This window comes from Anopheles marshallii, chromosome 3, assembly GCF_943734725.1.
Source record: "Anopheles marshallii chromosome 3, idAnoMarsDA_429_01, whole genome shotgun sequence".
NCBI classification, from domain to species: domain Eukaryota; kingdom Metazoa; phylum Arthropoda; class Insecta; order Diptera; family Culicidae; genus Anopheles; species Anopheles marshallii.
The window spans coordinates 78,187,824-78,207,162 of NC_071327.1; the positions used below are offsets into that span (position 1 = coordinate 78,187,824).

General features: G+C 43.1%; 1 protein-coding gene across 1 annotated transcript; it reads left to right on the plus strand.

Moving 5' to 3' along the window:
• The first annotated feature begins 521 nt into the window (after positions 1 to 521).
• Positions 522 to 2,327, plus strand: LOC128714960 (uncharacterized). The gene is made up of 4 exons (XM_053809842.1): positions 522 to 965; positions 1,032 to 1,474; positions 1,534 to 1,948; positions 2,010 to 2,327. Exons 1-4 carry the CDS (start codon positions 573 to 575, stop codon positions 2,325 to 2,327), a joined length of 1,569 nt encoding a protein of 522 aa, XP_053665817.1. The 5' UTR covers positions 522 to 572.
• Positions 2,328 to 19,339: the final 17,012 nt, after the last annotated feature.

Sequence of the window (19,339 nt, forward strand, 5' to 3'; positions counted from 1 at the left end):
CTCTACTTCTCACACCACGCCGCTATAAAGTACGCGCAGTGGTTCACACCACTTTGTTGATGGTGGTGAAATTGAAAAATTAATTAAAAAATCTCGCATTTTACGACGAAGCCGTGCAGCACAAACAAGTTTGCTTTATGACCACCATAAAATATGCCTTAAAATTAACTCCCTCGTGACGCGGCAACCCTCGCGTTGATTGTTGGTCGGTCTTGCTTGAAGCTTGAAGGCTTGAATGCTATGTATCATTGCCAAACGGCCAGCTTCGTCCCTTTACGAAATTATGGTATTTTACGCTGGAAAAAATAACCGAAACTAGAATATTTGTTCAAAAATGATGGAAAAAAGAATTCCTCAGTCATATTTACGTTTACAACATACAAGCAATAGCAGGCGTTGATTTGATTTTTCCTCTCTTTTTCTTCTCCATCTATACGTCGCTTTAGCACAAATGCGACAGAATTCGCAATACACGTTCGGATACCAAGAGCATTTAAATTGTAGAAACTGGCTCAAACACACCTTCAAAGCAAAGTATAAACCAAAAACCAGGTTCCAGTGAAAGGACGAATATGTCAGACACAAATCTACTTCGCCTATCAGCAGCATGGAGGCAGGTTCCTCACATGACGACCCCGCTGAAACGCGAGCTTTGGAATTCTTTCCGTACGTATAAACCCTCCAGGCAAACGCAGCTACTCGCCAGCGAAGCCCAACGAGAGCTGTACGTAGAACTGATGTCTTTCACCGGTGGTAAAACGTGTCGCCCATTTGATGCGATGCTTCACGTGATAGATGACAACGTTCCAAACCTCCCGAAGAGGTTGTCAATGATCGTTTTAGAGTTTATGGTCAATCGCTTCGATGGAGGTCTTGAACCGGGAGCACTAACCTGTTGTCAGGTGCGTGAGTTTGGAAGTCGTTTAAGTACCGAGTTACCTCTGTTGAAGGTTATTGATCTTGAGGTAAGAAAGTTGATAGAACGGAATTTATGGAGCAATTTTATATTGACTTTCATGCTTTAATTGCAGAGTGAAACCTACTGGAGACGTGTGGTCTGGTGTTACGCGAACGACTCACTTTCCTATCACGAACATGATTTGTCAACACCAGGACGATTCTGGAAACAATACGGCATCGAATTGAAGCTAGCTCGAATGATCGAGCAGCAGGATCCTCAGTACTGGGAACTGGAAGGGTTGGAAGAAACTGTCAAAAATGCTGCACCATTTGTCAATAATCTGTGCATTGAGCAGCTTAGACCATACCCAACTCTAGAACCGCTAGAAGATTACGAAGCATACACCATTCGTAATGCTCCAGACGAACTTTGCAACCATGGATCACTGGCTATTCTTGGGCATCTCGTCAATCTAGTCTCCTTATCCTTAGTTGCTGGTGTAAAAAACTGGATAAAACCATATCAAAATCGCTATTCAAACTGTTCCCTAGCCGATATTGAGAATCTTGGCCAGTGAGTATTATTCCTACGATATTTGCCTTTTGATAACGAAAGTCCCTTTTCCTTTTTAGAGGACTTCAAAAGTTGGAAAATTTGAAAATGTTAAGCCTCTCCCATACTCGATTAAATGCACAGAAGCTTAAAATTCTCCTCGAATCTCTAACTCCACTCAAGCTAGAAACGATACGCCTCACTCACTGTCAGCTAGCGACAGGTTGTGGTGGTATTTTGGGACGATTTCTAAGTCACTTCCAACCGACACTCACACATCTGGACCTCTCAAACAATCGTCTCGATGCTCCCGAGCTCGATCAACTCAGTCCTGGATTAAGCGTTTACCAGGGTGTTATTGACAGACTGGATTTGTCTTACAATCCCATCGGAGAGGCGGGTGTTTTGATTCTAGGCGGTGCTATTAAGGGCCGAGCGCAATTAAGTGAACTGAACTTTACCGGCTGTCAAATGGGTGTCGAGGGATCTTTTCGGGTATGTTTAAGTAGCTGTTCCATTGCGACCACGCTTCACTTTGCTGCGTTTCTTCACACAGGTAATACAGCTTCTCGGCTTCCATGCGACACTGCGGAAGGTTTCGTTGAACTGTGTACCGATTAGTCCCGTGGGTGGCGAGAAACTATTGCAAATTTTGGTGGAAAACATCCACATTGAGGACGTTCAAGTACGTGACTGCGGTCTTTCCGATGAGGTGCGGGCGAAGATAAGAAAAAGTTTAAGCAAAAATGCTGCAATAAGAGATCGATCTCGATCTCGAGTGAATGCCGATTTGAAGGACCGATCTGACACATTTCAAGGCGAACGAACTTTTGCGAGTATGTTTTTGCTGGAACGTCAAGTCTTTTCGGAATAATCAAAGTACCGATGCAAAGTAGCAATTTCCCTGGAGTACACAACACCTTCTAAATCACTACTTTTGACAAATAAGAGCATCATTTGAATAATTCAAGTGCCGACACTTCCTCTCGGTGTTGCTCGCAAATTATTCAAAACAAATTATTCAATACCTCGCACACGCGCAAGTATGAATATGATGTCTTACGTTGGCGCCTTCTTCCAGTTTCTGTTGTTGTGTTGGTTGTGTCTTGTACTGGAGAAATAATATTGTTCACTGCTTTCTTCGCCACCTTGTAACGAGTGGGCTGCGGGACGGGACAGAGATCCGGCGCACTGGTGACAATTTATGGACTGGATTAGACCGCACGGAGGTTGGCGAGCCGCGAGTTATGAAATATATGAACTGCTTTGTCAACTGGTGGCTTGCACGGACGCCGCCATCACCATGAACTTCATGATGCAAATTACACACTGTTATTATTCCGAAAAGCCAGGATTTACACACCACCTCTATGGCGGAGACGATGTTGCATACACACACGATCTGCCTATTCATTGTGAATGCGGTGTCGTCCTGCACAATAGGAAAAGCCGGGAAGAAACCGTGCACATCCACCAGTAGACAAAGCCTTCCCTTCTTCCCAACACTTCTTACTCCGAACGGGCAGTATCTCCATCGTTGGCTAGAAATTTTACAATGCAAACCATACCGTACCGTATCATAGTGGTTTTAAAGAGAAACAACAACAATACACTTCCACAATCCACACAGCCCAACACATTTCATCCCCTACGAATATGCGGCTTTGTAAACGTAAAAGAAAAAAAGGGAGAACAGAATAGAAAAGGAAACTTTTTCACAAACTGTCGCCGGTCCTAGAAATGGGAACTGAGTGCCAGATAAGCGTAAAATATTTGCTCCACTAATAATGCGCTCATTAAATCCCAAATTTGACAGTGAAATATTTGCATCGATAATTTATGCAGCCAGCGACGTCAAGAGCGTCTTTTTGCATTCTGTTTGGTTTTGTTTGGCATTTTGCTGCTGTTAGTATGTTGCTTACTTGAAATGAGCAGGAATATTCTTCGTAAGTACACCGAGCATCCCGTGAAATTTAACTAGATTAGGATATTTAGGATATTTTGTTTAGCCATTGTTTACCATTTATACAGGAAATTATAATTATTAATTATAACTACAAGAAATTATTATTATGTACAACTCTTAGCAAAGTTAATTTGAGAAGGTACTTTGAAATAAAACCACGATCTCGCAAAAGAGCTCCAGCTTATAAACACAAAACCATGTAAAGTTTCTGTCCTTTGGAAAATGTTCAAATTAACAAAACTAAATACGTTATACATTCAGCTCTAAACAGCTAAAGCTATGCATCAGGCATAATCAGTTCTCTCCCAAGATGAACGCTAATCGTTTAGCTTTCGCCATAAGCTAAACTAAACTTTAGTAATAGCTTCTCTATGTAAAGTAAGTTTAGTAACATTTTTTCTATGTAAACATTCGTTCTAAAGGTTTTTAGTTTAAAGAACATGTAAAGCAACATATTACATTTTATCGAGCAATGGAAGTTCGAACACCAAAACTCGGGTTGAAAAACTTGTAAACTCCAGATGCTTTAAACGTAGGTCGGCCAATCACACTCTTGCAGGATCAAGAACGATAGAACCATCTTCCGGTAGAGATTAAATAAACACTGTTGCAATGAAGAAACAAAAAAAACCTGAACCACGTATGAGCACTGTTCGATAAATTATTCATGGAATGAATTGGTCTGTCGAATGAAAAATGACTGCCAGTGACCGGTTGTGTGTGTGAGTTTTGTAGCAAACCAAACTAGAAAAGCAGTTGTAACAGAACAACACGAAAAAGTCCCTCTGGACAACCTTTTCCGATTAGGAAAAATCAAACCCACGTTACACAATCTTCCTTGCGGGGTAAGCCTTCCAGTAAAATATAGCAGATTTTTACGATACATGAACATGCTTGGAAGTTTATTAAAAACAAGCCTTTTAAATTCATAACGATCATAATCTAGTGAAACCTCCGCCTGAATACAAATAAGCTACACGTCGAGTGATATTCTTGCTTTGTACAGCAGCAACCGTGCGTTGGATGTCTACGAAAGGCTCGTTCGTTACTCTTTGTGAAAATAAAATCATAAATTGTATAAATAAAAACACACCAACATCACTTATTCCTTTCATTGCTCTACCCTTGAGAGAATGTAACCTCAATGGTCTCAACTTAACATCCAATCGAAAATGCTTCACCAGTCCCATCCAGTGCCGGGAGAATATTTTTGCAATAAACAAATAGTGGCAGCATGAGCAAACATATGATCTGCCCGGCACAGAAAAGGGGCAAATATTTCTACTACGGTACGCCTCAGATGGCAACCGTTTGATTCGTGGAACTGGTAACGATACCGGATGGCAATACTACACCTCGCATTACAGGACTTTGATGTGATGAAAAGCCGCAAATCGGATCACAAGGGATCCATCGTTGCTATTCCAGCACCGGAGATGGAGCTTTAATAGAGAAAACATGAGATATAGAGACACTCGCAATGTCCATTGGAACATGTACGATTTAAAGAGTTTTTTAAAGGTTACAGTCAATGGGCTAATGTTCAATTCTAGGTACCAACAACTACGACATCTGCAAATTGACTGAACACACATGGGACAGAGACTAACATACGGGTTAGGGATGAACCCGTTCATCAATCTAACAAATTAGTACACGTGTTTATGCACGTATCCTTCCATTGTTATCTGACGACGATAAACAACCCCAAAATTACCGACTACGTGTGCAATACGCTGTGAAACACAACATGGTCACCATTTCTGCGCGGTTAACCATCTTACTTCCTTCATTAACACAACAACACACAGAGTGCTTTCGATCGAAATCTTGTCCAACTCGCGCACATCAACCACAATACGGGTCCTTCTTTAAACACCGGTGTGATAGGCCACTCGTTAGCACGGCTGAACAATTCAGAAATCACATAATTTTACACACCACCAGAAGCACCCACAAATTGGATACCATATCTCGCCCAGTTTATCTGTTCGCTTTTATGATGGCCATCGTTTTCCCGGGCGTGGCAGCTTAAACGGAGGAAAGAAAATATTGCCGCCATTTTCTGAGTGATTCGAAGTGAAATTATGTTCGTACTTCCGCGTGACGCACGTGCACCATCGTCACTGAAAACGATTGTTGCGTCACCAGGAATGGTTGTGGAAAGCGTTTTTTTTTATTCTGAGTTCGTACTAAGATTACACCAAGCGAAAGCCCATTTAAGGTGCAAGATTACAACAAAAACATCGTGGCGTTTCAGTAATTTGCCCCACCCTCACATGGTTCACGAATTTTAACGACCATATTTCGGGCGAGCAAAATCATTAACGGAAGAATAGACGGGAAGATATGAAAATGTTACATCATATTTACGAGCTGATATTCCGTGGTAATACGCCAAAAAGTTGCCATGTTTAATGTCATGAGCGAGCTTTATGAACTTGCACGCATTTGGAAAACACTAAAAGTACACTTTAATTTCAATCAATAAACTTCAAGAATAATAGAATTTCTGCAACCTGCATAAGATTGTTTGCAGACTATAAAGGTTAACAATCTATTCGAAATTTTCAAACCCATAGAAAACCATGATTGCCATGGGAACTAGCTTGATTCTTAGTGGCTAAAATCCATGATGATCAACTAAAGAGCAGCAATCAGAATGAAACATTCATAGTGGCAGATCAAGGTAAGATCGCAATGTTCATCTAATCTTCTGCTGTTCATTAGCTTGCCCTTGTGGTCTATCTTATAAAACTCAAGGCAAAACATGGGGCTAAATCTTCACATCTAAAAATGCACTTCAATAATGGGTTGTGTAACAAATTTTTGAAAAATTCAACTCACCTTCATGACCTCTCAGTGGGGGCGATAAACATGATGTTATAAATATCAATCGTCGACGCACTTTCGTCGCTTCCGTACGACTTACGGGTGAAATAACACTCTGCGGGCGGCTCACATTTGCAAAACGTTCTCTAATCCCACCCGTCCCGTTTTATCGCACACACACATACACACATACACACCAAATTGCGTCCGTTAAATGCGAGAACAACATCTCCCCCACCCAGCTCAGTCCGCACTAGCGCAAAGGAAGTCAAGGAGAAGGAACGGTCGAGTCGAAAACTGCCTACGGCCTGCGGGTACCACGGCTCCGGTTGAACGGTTTGCTCACACACGCTGTCACACGTTGTTCCACGCTTTGGTTGTTTATTTGGGTGGGTGTCATTTTTCGCTCGAATCAAATGCTGTGCAAAAATAAGAGCCACCACACAAAAAAATCTACATAACAAAGTTTAAATTGAGCTTAATATGAAGCAAAATATCTCGACAGGCGCCGAACGACATGAAGGCCGCATAACTTACAGCCCAATAGCGCCTGTGTGACATCCGCCACCGCTAGTCTGTCCTTTCAACCGTAACCGGCTACCGTATGGGATGACCCACCCTGGGCTCAAACGCCACACCACCTCCTTTCCCTCGCTGAAACATTATCATGTTGTGATGGCAATCGGTGTGCGCAACGACACGGCAACGATGCCCGGGAGCCGAATAAAAAATGAGTCCCTCCAAAATTGGCCTAAATTAAAATTCATTTCGCTACACTGTGAGCGGTCGGCAAAAAGGGTTGGCGGACTGGTGAAAAGTTTTGTCCCGAGCAGTTTTGTATTACTACCACGCAGCCACGAGCGGATGAAGGGATGACCTCCATAACGTCGTTTTCTACCAACAACTAACCATCTCCTCCGCCTAAAAAAGGATCACCTCTACAGCTAGACCATTGGAGTTGACCGAAATTAGATCAGGAAAAATCGTCCGCAGTAACTTTCCTTGCGAGGGTCTGCTCCGGACATGTGTGGGATCTATCCAATCCCGTGGGGAATTTCATCGAGGGGGATTCTCTATTGCAATGAAAATTTACATTTAATGTCCTTGTGCGCTGCAAGCGAGCTTTTGCTTTGTGGTCAACCCGTGGTTCATACCACCGCTGTATGGGGCATCACTTTCCGGAAGCAACATTTCGCCCATTCCAGGAGAAGTTCATCCACTTCCGGGTGTGATCGCGGGTGTGCGTTCCTGATGTAAATGCCATGCCGAGACGCAAAGCAAGTAGAATGCGATGAATAACATACATTAACATGATTTTTCACCCTGCCGAAATTCCCTCCGGTCTTTCGTTTGATCGCATTTTACATTTTCTCGCGTCTGTACAGTACGAAGATGACGTGACGAAAGGTTCGAGCATCGGATTGTCGTCCTGACAACAGCTTCCAAAATTCAAACAGAAGCACACACACACACACGGCCACGTGATTTAATTTTTACACAACCCACACACAAATATTTCCTAACGCCCAATGCGCGCACTTTGGATTTGAGAGGCACGGGAAAGAAACTTTCATTTTGCTTCTGTTGCCCACGCCGTCTGTCTTTTCTCATGTAAATTCGACAAATTTTCCGAACCCCTTTACCCAGCACAGGACACAGTGCACCAGGGTTAAAATGTAATGAAGCAATCTCGAACCGGAGCCCCTTTTATATTGAGCACCAACTTTTTTTTTCGGCAGAAAAAGTTTACGTTACCTAAAATTGAAATCAGTGTAATTTGTAGAAAATTCAATTTGCTTGCTACATTCGCTATCGCTTCATGCTTCACAACTCGGTGGTGTGTATGGTCTGTGGGAAAATTTTCGTCACCGGGTTTGGTGGTTAATTTATCAGCAGTTAAAACATTTTGTGCTAGTAACATTATGTGCTGTGGCTGGATTTTTGCTTTTCCACGAACGAAGGTAAAAAGTTTGCAGACAACGGCAAACAAACTTTGCGTAGTACCGGAGAGGTTTTCCTCGTACGAAAGGTTGTGTGGTGGGATTCGAATGTTCTGCCCTCGAATGCCTCTATGTAAACCATCCCGACGCGAAGTGAACTGATTCTTCGTCGAAAGGAAAAAATGCATGTGGGAAAATCAGCAAGGCAGAAGTATGAAACCAGCAGCCCAGCAGATTTTTTTTATGTTCGTTAGTTGTTTTGTGGCTCTAGTAATCGTTAATATTGTTGATTAATCTTTAATAATGCCACATTTTTTTTATTATTCAATTCGAACAAATATTTTAATATTAAATCTTTAATTTAGTTTTTTAATTTTTTTTTCCAGTTCTTCTTTTCTTGACGATTCCATCAGCAAATAGCACCGATTACACAACTCATTACGAGACAATCGTAATTTGACAAAATTCCCATTACTTCGAACAAAAAACCCCGCGAAACCTCACATCAATCATAGCAGCAAGAGTTCGGAATTGGAAAAGCTCGAAATAGAACCAACCTGTTTTTCATCATTAACAACTCCGCTTTCCGCCTGTTTGACTCACCATCTTCCCCATTCCAAGCCATAAGACACGTTTTAAACTCAATCACATATCGGTTCCATTCCCAGCTGGAAATGTCTTGCCCGTGATCCCAGCAATCACTTGCCCCAATCTAATTCACTTTGTCTCAATGTCTGACGTGTTACGCTTTACTTTCATCTTCATTTCCCACAGCAAATGTTGACTTCCGCCTTTTTAAGTGCTTTTATCCGCCATTTCCGTTTTCTAGCAGTGGTTACTACACCGACTTCACACCGTGAGACTCCAAAGAGAGACGGGAAAAGATCACCTTCCCGTCAGTGCTTGAAATAAATCATGTCCAAAATGGGATAAAACTTCGATACGTCGTACGGTTTTGTTGTTTGCTAATTTCATTTCACTCATCGTCATCCACCGTTTGACATCCGTTTCGCTGTTTTGCTGCTGATCCGTTCCTTTCGCTCACACACACGCTGAGGGCACTGTGTATCTATGCCGTATGATCTCACATGCGCTCAAAAAATGTTCCTGCTGGAATTGGGCTACGAAATGGCCGGAAGGGTGTTTCCCTGTCATTTCCATCTGCGTTTTCTAAACATCTTAAGAATGAGCTTTCTGCCAAGACTCGCCCCATGTACGCTCTCGTCCTTTGGCAAGTGTTCCTCCCACACACACACGCGGACATAAGCCTTCTCCTGTTTGTCATTCTTTCTTCCCTATTCAACCATCGGATGCTCCCTACCCAACCATCAAAGAGCGAAGCATCATCAATCCACCGGCCAAAATCCATTTATCTTCGCCCCAGACGGCTGATGTGCGTTTCGTCTTCACCTCAGGAATGTGTGGCCATTCTTTCCCGGTGCTTGTGTGTACCAGGAACACCATGCAAGTACGATCGGGATGAAGCGAAAGGATAGGAATATTTCGAATACCGGAACAGAAGCACGGATGGATTATGTGTATGATTTTGCAGCGGAACACACACATTTTCCGAGTGCTTTCGCTTCTCGATTGGAGGTTGATAGATTGCGAGGGAATGGTAGCACCACGGAAATGGTGGAGTGTATGAATCACATTCAAAAATTATTAAGCAACTTCCGGATTGATGTTAACGATGCTCGTCCCGATGATGCTCCGTCAATCACTTGCAACGAACTGAAACTGATCCACTCAGAGTGTTGGGTCTGAAAAAGGGGCATCAACACAACACCATGAGATGCCATTTTGTTCACATTTATCCCGGACAGCACGGGTCACGGGAGCAACGGTAGTTTTGAGATGTTTGGAGAACAATGTGCTCACCAACAACAATAACATTCATGTGCTCTGTAGGCTGTTTTATAGGAAAGCACGCCTTCAAGGTATGCAATCATTGATACACGAGTAGACTAACGATTTTAATAAATAATACTAACTTATCATTTTTACGATCCTATCAGTGGCCAAATATGGATTTATGCTAACATTTCTTCGAATGTTTTGTTGCAAGGCATTTCTCATGCCATAAAAGATAAGCTTAAATTATCCATTGTAACTCAAAGTGACTTGTTATCCGTTTTTAAACTCATGAACCGGAATGTTTCTTTTGCTGAACAACAATCGTTATCGGTTTTGCAAATCCTTGCCTATCTCACCATTCCAATGTAACTAAACTTTCCTATAACATTGGCACCGTACGAAAGTTTCCCGGTTTCGCTGCTTATCTTAACAGCACCTCAGCATTGACACTCGAAACGCCACAAAGCATAGGGAAAGAGACATTCATCATCGTACATTTACCATGCCACGGCGACCCGTGGATCCCATTTCCACAATTTGCTTCCACAATTCGTATTCATAGGCTGCGCATTGCCAGTTATTAGTCGGGGGAAGAAAGCAGGTTACCGTGGATCCGAGCGGGAGCTCTAGAAATCCCGAAATTATCATACACCATTAGCTGCGGACGGTGGATTGCCGTGCGAGATGAGCAAACTTTATCCACCAAATGCCGGTCCGGTTTTGGGCGGGCATTTCAAATGCAGACCGAACTCAAGTGGCCAAACACACGAGTGCCTCTAAGCAAGGTGGGTAAATTATTCATGGCTAATCTCGCCAAGATCTGACAGTTTCATTTCTGTAAAACGTAAAATCGACAGGAGACGGTTTGACGGTTCACCGTGCGGAAGAAAACACGGGCAAGATAAAATTATGTTTGCAACACACACAAAAAAAAAACAGCATACAAACCGCCAAGGAACGGGCACAAATTTGCTCGTAAAAAGAAAAAAAAGCTTAGATGAAAAAAACAAATAAAGATCCCAACCAATCTTCGTTATTACAAACCACCACCAACCCACGCGCAGTCGTAGGCCTTGGTCCTCTTATCCCTATAGAAGCGTGTAGTTTCTCGATCGAGCAAACTCAATTTATTCCACCAAACCACCACCATTGCTGGTGGAACTACCCAAGCACAACAACGGCACCACAAACGGATTTGAAAACAAAGATCCATCATGCACCTTCGAACCGACCGGTCCGGTTGGAAAGATTTCTTGTCCTGTTGTGGTCTTGCGCGAGGATAAGAATCACGGGAATCGAGTTGCCCATGATGGTAATGATGATGACGAGGGTGGTTTGCGGCGGTGGGTTTGCGCGGTTTCAGCTAGCCACACATAGCGAAAAAAAGAGAATTCTGTACACAAAACAAGCACTTCAAACATCCTTTTTACCACGAGATGCTCGTTCAATTTGCCGTCACCCATCAAAGCACCACCAACCGAGCAAGGAACAGATTCCGGGGATGTAAGGAGGAATAAACGCGGCATCAAAAAACAAAAAAAAAACGGCAGCACGAGGCCCTTGATTCTTTTCTTCTTTTTTGTCATTCTGCTGCTCACTTAAAATCTGAATCGAAGACTCTGTGACTTCTTTGAATTCATTTGCGCGCTACGACGCATTCCGTATTCCTTCTTTATTTTTGTTTCAGCTCCTCCACAACTCTCTATTTCACGCCATTGCTTTTTGGCCGAGTGATTGTCGCCGACAGCAGTTTTTGCTCGTATCGCGACCATGTCCTTTCGGGTGGGCGGTCGGGTCGGAATGATAAATTAGCATCATCCACATTTGTCTTCTTCTTTGCCTCCTGGCCACCCCTTCCCTTCGTGGTACCCGGCATCGTTCATCCTGGGTTCGCCGTTCCTCGCTTCCAAGTGAAGCTTCGTGCACAGCAGAAGGAAGTTTCTTTCATCTGCACGAGCTCACCCACTTCCGTCCGGTCCGGTGGCAGTACGCCAACGTCATTTACTTGAAAAGTGCGCGTTTTTGCGCCCGGTCAAACATCTTCTAGGCATGAGATGACCAACCGGTGGCATACCTTTAGGCGTCGGGTTTTTGGGAGGCAGGCACGGATAGCAAACAAAAACCAAAAGCGCCACACCGCTCCACCACACTACAGCCGATGGTTTCTCGCACTCGTTTTATGTGTTTTGCGAAGCGATTCCCATCCTGGCGCGAAAAAGTTTGAGAATGTTTGTTTTATTTTTCGTGTTTCTCACGGTGGGAATTTATTGCACTGCACTCAGGACATGATAGTTCACATGACGTGTTTTCTTATAATTACTCATAAAACGAACATTTTATAATTTGGGGAAATCGTAGCAAACGCCCTAAATGCGGGCAAAAGTTGTAACAAAATATGTCAATTTCTGTGTGATGATATATTTTTTTCAGAATGTGTTGCTAGTAAACCGAAAAGAGGAATTTTTAATTTTTCCATAAAATGTTTTTTTAAACACTATGAGACTAAAACCTTACTTAAGTTCGAGTATATTTACCCTGAAACATTCATGGCCATACCACGATCTTCTTCCATTGTGTTTTGTCTTACGACATTTCCTACTTCACATTCTATCTTTGAAACCAGAGTCTCAGGCAACTGGAATGACCATCGTCTTCCAACACCGCACTACCCACTGACCAGAAAGTAGGAGCGTACCAAGATGGGCCAAGAAATTCGTCACTCCCCGTCGGTTGACAGCAACCGGTGCCTGGCGAACTATAATTCATTATGCAAACAAAAACCACTTCCCGTTTCCGGTGCACAACTTGGGGAAAGTTTTGCGGCTAGTTGCTTTTACTAACTAAGAGAGAGAAAGAGAGAGAGAGAGAAAGAGAACAATCCGAAAAGAGGAACAAAAAGAGTTCCCAGCTCCCTCAATATCATCTCCCAGGAAAACGAACAGCCGCTACTTAGTGCAAGGGTGTATATATATTTTTTTTGCTTCCTCCTTTCAGCACCATCAGCATACGCTTCGGCTAGTGTTGGACACTAGCAAAAATTTACCATCCTGTTTTCCTGCTAGTGTTCCTTCTTTAATAACACGGCCCATGAAACTGTGGAGCAGGTGGGGAGTAAATTTAACAAGAGGAAATATTTGCTGCTGCGGTCAACGAAACACAATTAAATCCCGTCCAGCTCCTTACACACCATTCTGACAGGGATTTGTGTGGCGTAAGGTACAATGCATTCTTTACTTTCGGTTTCACTAATTAAAAGCAAGGTAGAACAATGGACGAGTGGAATGTAATATTGTTCTGCGTTTCACCCAAACGGGGTTTTGCGGGTAATGAATTGGCAATTTTTGGAAAAGCAATGCATTTTAATAGTAGGTTTAAATCCAAAATATAATTGAACGAAGCTCAAAACAACGCGGTTGGTAAATATTGTCTTGTTATTAAAATAATGTAATCACTAAAGTAATAGGGCATAGTTTGATAGCCATGATAGCACAACATATTGAATCAGTCTAACATATTTTCGTTCCGCGTTCGTCAGACCATTCCACTCGCTAGCAACAATTTCTAACAAACAGCAACACAAAAACAATCAACCAACCCCTACGCATCCGCCGCCATCATTGCTTTGCACGTCAGAGCGTATCGCTGTCAGACTTTATTTCGAAATTAAACGATTTGCTTCAACCGATCGACATCATCACGCCAATCGAGGGTGATAAACAGTTACCGTCATGTTTACGTCAGCATAGCAAGTGTTTCGCTTGATTGTTTTTGATTGGAGAATTTTTGGTGGACGAAAACAGACTTGCCAAAAAAAAAAACAACTTGCTGTTAGTTAAACCACAGGTTCACACTTTTCAATCAGCTTCAACCATCACGAACTCGAACCCAAATCAACTAACGGTCTGCAGGCAAATACGATCGGGAAAGTTAAAGTTAGGTCCGTAGATGAGGAAAGAGTTCACTTAAAATTTTCATAAATGGATATTTTCTTTTTTGGAACCATAAATTTCTTAAATTTCAACACTTATCAGTTTCAACGACAGTCGGTATTGATGAGTAAACCAATATCAGGATTGGGATTTACATCTGCTCATCGTTTTACTGTCCCCAAAATAAAGCAGCTGGTTCAACATGCTCACTACAAAACGTTGTTGCCGATGTCTATGCTTTTACCAGCTTTTATAAGACACAATGTATCGCTAATTCTAGTTACCCTGGTCACATGCAGCCTGGTCTCAAAGCTTACCCAAATGTTACCACAACCCCTTTCACGATACCACCTAAACATAATGCTGTTCAGCCAAAACACACGCCAGCTCTGTGGCGGTTGGCATTGCGTTTCAGTTTCATGCGTAGCTTTTCAACACAGCTCTATTCAAAAATGCCATCTGCATTCGCTGTTGCATCGCTAGTGTCGCCATGTTGTTGTGTCTGTTTTGAGTGCATTGTTTCGTTCAGTCAAATGTACGTGCCCTTTTTGGAGCTGCGTCATGAAGTTGTGTTTCACACCTACATTTGGTCCGGCCAGCTTGCAGTGGATCCGGAACCGGATTGAAACCTGGTTGACCATCGAGGTGGATTTGGTAGATTGCGTGCATCAGAAGATCCTTGTACGAACATGCATCGAGACTTCAAAGCAAACGACACTTGGCACAGATATCGTTGGTGCAGCTAACCAGCCAGAGTGGCTAACCACGTTTGATACAAGCGTGAATGCATGGCGGCGGTTGACTTGTGGTCATTTGACGCTAGGATGGCACACGTAAAACATCGCTTTTGATACGTAGATCAATTACAGGAACCCGAGCAAAACAAAAACAAACCTTGATACAATGTTCAGCCTTCCTTTGGATGTAATAACCATTGGATAGCCGTTGGAGCATCGGACCGTTGAACCATTTGCACCAAAATATGAAAAGGAAACAATATCTCCTTGTTCGTGCCAATAATGGTTATATTAACATTTAACCTTTACTACAAACGATATTACATGGAATCGCAACGTTTGTAGATAAATAAATACACAGATAAATTTAACAATTTAGAACGAAACTGAACTTTTTCCTTAATTTGTTCTCCATTGTTGTGATATTTATTAGTTCTTTTATCGTTGAAACTCTCTTCTGTACTCCTATCAAAGGCATCATCCTAAAATTATATCAATATTGACAGACTGCTAGAAATTTCTCCATTTTCATTTTCCAGACTTCTCAACCAGGCTCATTGGAGCTCCCTTTTTACGCCACCACCGATGCAGTTCAACACACTGGATTTAAGTCAAATTTATAGACATATCACCGTAAGAGGGGCCCGCCCCGTTCAAACGTACTTCAAACAATCCCACGAACAAGCTGATGAAACCATTAAACTTCTTCCCCGATCGCTACGTAAAGCAGCTCGTGAAAGAAGCATCGCCCCTAAACACAGCAGTGCAAAGTACACAAGTGAAACGCTCATTCGAGCAGTAGCGCATAACGGAACACTTGGAAGTCAAAAATCTTTTCAAACATTGACCGGACCAGGGTGAGTGCGCGCAGGGGCCACACTTGCCGATGCGAAAGGTGCTGGTGGTGATGGGAAAAGCGAAAGATTTATGTTGCAATAACCGTGCACCCGATCAACCTTACGACCCCGGTTCCGAATTCCTCGCCGTGTGCAGAGCTACCACCGTTTCAGCTCCGTTTAATGGACGCCACGCTTCCAGTATGAAGAACTCCAGCACCCCGTCCCTTCGACGAATTGCGATGTGGGTGACGGGAACGCAAGTGACACTTCCCACATTGGCTGTCCCAAGGAAAAGAGGAAAACCAGAGCAGGGAGGACAGTGGCAGCACCTAGAAGTTATATACAACTCAATCAAAGTCCTATGGCAAGGTGGTGGCGATGGTGCAAATGGAAGCACCCGACCGGCCGGTCGGTCATTGGCAGCCGTTGATTTAATGGAGACGCATGGTAGTTCATTTTAATGAAAATAAATAACTCTTCCGCTCGTAAATCCACTTCACTTTCACACGCCGCCACGGTGGGCTCGGTGAAGTGGGTTAAGGCAAATGGTAGGTCATAAAGAACTCATACTACCCTTCGTATCCTTAACGCCCCCTGGTCCATAACACCAACAGACAGGGCAGTTCATTTAGTGATAGAATCCAATAAACTATTCTTTTCAATTAACTACACCCACCCAACAGAGGAAGCGCGCACCACGGTGGCACAGGAAGCACGCTTTGACGCTATCCTCTGATCTTCTGATCCTGCAGATCATTGTCATCCATTCACCTGGTTCCACGAGAATGATACTAGCGGGGGGTGGCGCAATGCAAAAAAAACTCACCCATCCCATCCTGTACCCTCCTCTCGCCTTATTAGTGACGGTTGCTCGTTCTGATGAGACATCCGACGTCCGCTTCCGCTACATGTGTTCAACCAAAGCTGAAAACGGTTCGCAACGACAAAAGCGAAACTACACGCACACACACAGACACCCAGACTTACATACAAAAAAAAAAAGCTTCTACCATAAGAGTAGCTGTGAGTTGTGCAAGCAAACACAAAAGAAACCCATCGATCAGTAATGGGGAAGCTATCAATATTATGGGTCCTGAGTAAATTACGTTATTCTTCTACCACCTTGAGACGATAAAACCAAACTCCTGTTCGCATACTGCTCTTTTGTCTCTGGTGCAACCGCCAAGCCAACATGCACAACCGTCCGTTACCTGCAAGAGGTTAACCTTAACACCGAAAGAAAAATGGAAGCGCAAGCTGAAACTTTTCTCATTTTGCATAAATGGCTGTGATGTTTTTTTTTTTCCTTTCTCTCTTTTCTTTTCTCCGCCGCCGGCCATGACATAACATGGGTGAGTCGAAACGACATGGTTGCGCTAGCAAGACGCTACTAATAAGTTTCTTTCTTCCCGCTTTGCAAACGTGCGACCACTCCCTTGGGTGTTATTTATACGTTACAAATTGCACTGCGCCTGGCTTCATGACGCCGTAAACAGAGATGTTTCAGTTTTCGCAGGTGACATCAGCTTGCCGAAGAAGGAAATTGAAGCCCCAATCTGGGATGGAAAAGCAAAACTAGAACAAACAATTTTACACAAAATTTTTTTGTCCGCTTTTTGCTTACGTTTTTGATTTGTCGACGGCTTATTCGGTTAGTGGTGGACAGCATGCGTCTGGAGATGAATGGACAAACATAAAATGTGTTCTCATGAGAAGCTTCAGTACATTCACCATTCACCACCGTGCGCCGGCAATCAGCCTTCCTATCATGTACAATGTTCACTGGAGCAAAGGCAGTAAGCAACTATGATGACAACAAACGAATACACACGTATAACCGGTGTAAGAAAAGCCAAATAGGTCGGAGATATTGCTTTGAAGCTGTTGCTTACTGTCAATTGTCTCCGGCAAGGCTGTGTGCCGTGTGTGGTGGCGAAGGGCTCGCCACGCACACACACTGTCTTATTGCAGGTCGCAAACAGAACGCAACAATAGAACGACTTGAGAGATTTCTTTCATTTTCTCCCTCTCTTAGAACAAAACGAACTAAACCAAACAACATGACAAGTGTAGCCACCAACCTACCCAAGACAATACGGAAAAATGAAAATAAAAACCGGCACAACCCCGGTTTGGCCGTATATGCTGTGTACCTAAACCTTAGAATGGCAAACTATGTCCAACATGTGTTTGGGCCATAATAATGACAGACCGCTTATGCATACAACGGACCACACACACACACTTCGAATAATGGTGGCTGTGGGTGACATCAAGCGAGAGAACACTGAGAGATGTGGATGACAATGTTGGGAAAACGAGTGACATAGATAGCAAAGGACCTTCTAAGGTCTAAAAGCAATATGAGATTGGGGTTAGAGTTAGCTGGCGATCGTTTGAAGTTTATGCTGCTCATTTGTTTATTTCTTTCCATATGGCGTTCCATATGGCTTAGTCGTTTATGTTGCACAGAATTTATTTGTCCAATTTATCCTTTGCATGTAAGAAATGTAAAAAAAAAATCTACTTCAGCTTGGTGGTTGGTATAGTTAAGCTTTACTATCTCGAACGATGCGACAAAAAAGACGGGTTGATTAATTGTTTGGGAACTACTAGGAAAACTGTCATTATTATTGTAATTTAATGGTATACGGACTCGCTTCCTTTCTTGTATTATTTAATCTTTTAACACTTTGTTTTACTACTTCTTCTACCGCCATTTTATGGGCCATTCATTTCATACGCGTTCAAATGTTTAAACAATATTACGTTGAGTGGTTTACTTTCACACCAATTTTAAATTTGAAAGAATGGTTCACACAACCATTGCACAAATGGCCTGACAAGTCAAAGCACCAGCGCTCCCCACTTAGGCGTGTAACCATCAACCATAAGCCTACGCAAATGCTTACTCATAAATTAAAGTAAAGAATGAACCTGCGAATGTAAATTTGCATCCCTGCGATCATAAATCATGCGACCCAGTGTTCACACTAACCCGCCCTAGCGAACGTGCGAAGAAAAGACAAAAATGCACCCGTGGTCGTAAAAATGAACCGTGAGCCTTTCTCAATGCGATGACGAGCGTGTCTCCGAGCATGGCACCGAACACATCACGCCGATGACGACAAAAACGGCTGACACTGTGGACGGCGTTTCCAAAACGCTATCAATAATATGATTTCTTCAAGCTCGAGCACAACACGCCCGGTTACAGCGTCTTGTAACGCGCGTATGCTCAGCGCCTTCGCTGTAAAGCTCCATCATTTGGGTGAGCGTACTTATTGTGTAAGCCTTGCGTGAGGCGCTTATTTTCCGGTGCGATACACACATTTGGGCTGTATTTTTTTTTTGTTTTGTCAAATGGAAATGTCACCCCGCGAAGCTGGTGCAGTTCCATTCCTTCCACCATACGCAGCGGTGCGGTGCTGCTGCAACCATTCCAGTTCTTTCTTGTTCGCACGCTTTTCTCACACCGGAACCGGCTGGAAAAAGTTATCAACATTATTTATGATGTGTGCTGCCTTTACGCTTTGCAGCGTTGAATTCTTCCCCATTTCACACCGGAAACTGCCAACTGCCCTGCTTTTATGTTTTGCTTCCTTCGCCTGTGGTGCGACCGGTTGAACTTGCCGGCGAGTCGATTCTTGGACGAAGCAACGTAAACGCATGCAAACAACAACAAAAATAACACATACAGACAAGCAACAGCAAACATGGTATGTAAAGTTTTCCAACTGCCCTGCTTTTCAACTGCAAACAAACCTCCCTTGGCAGCTGTATTAT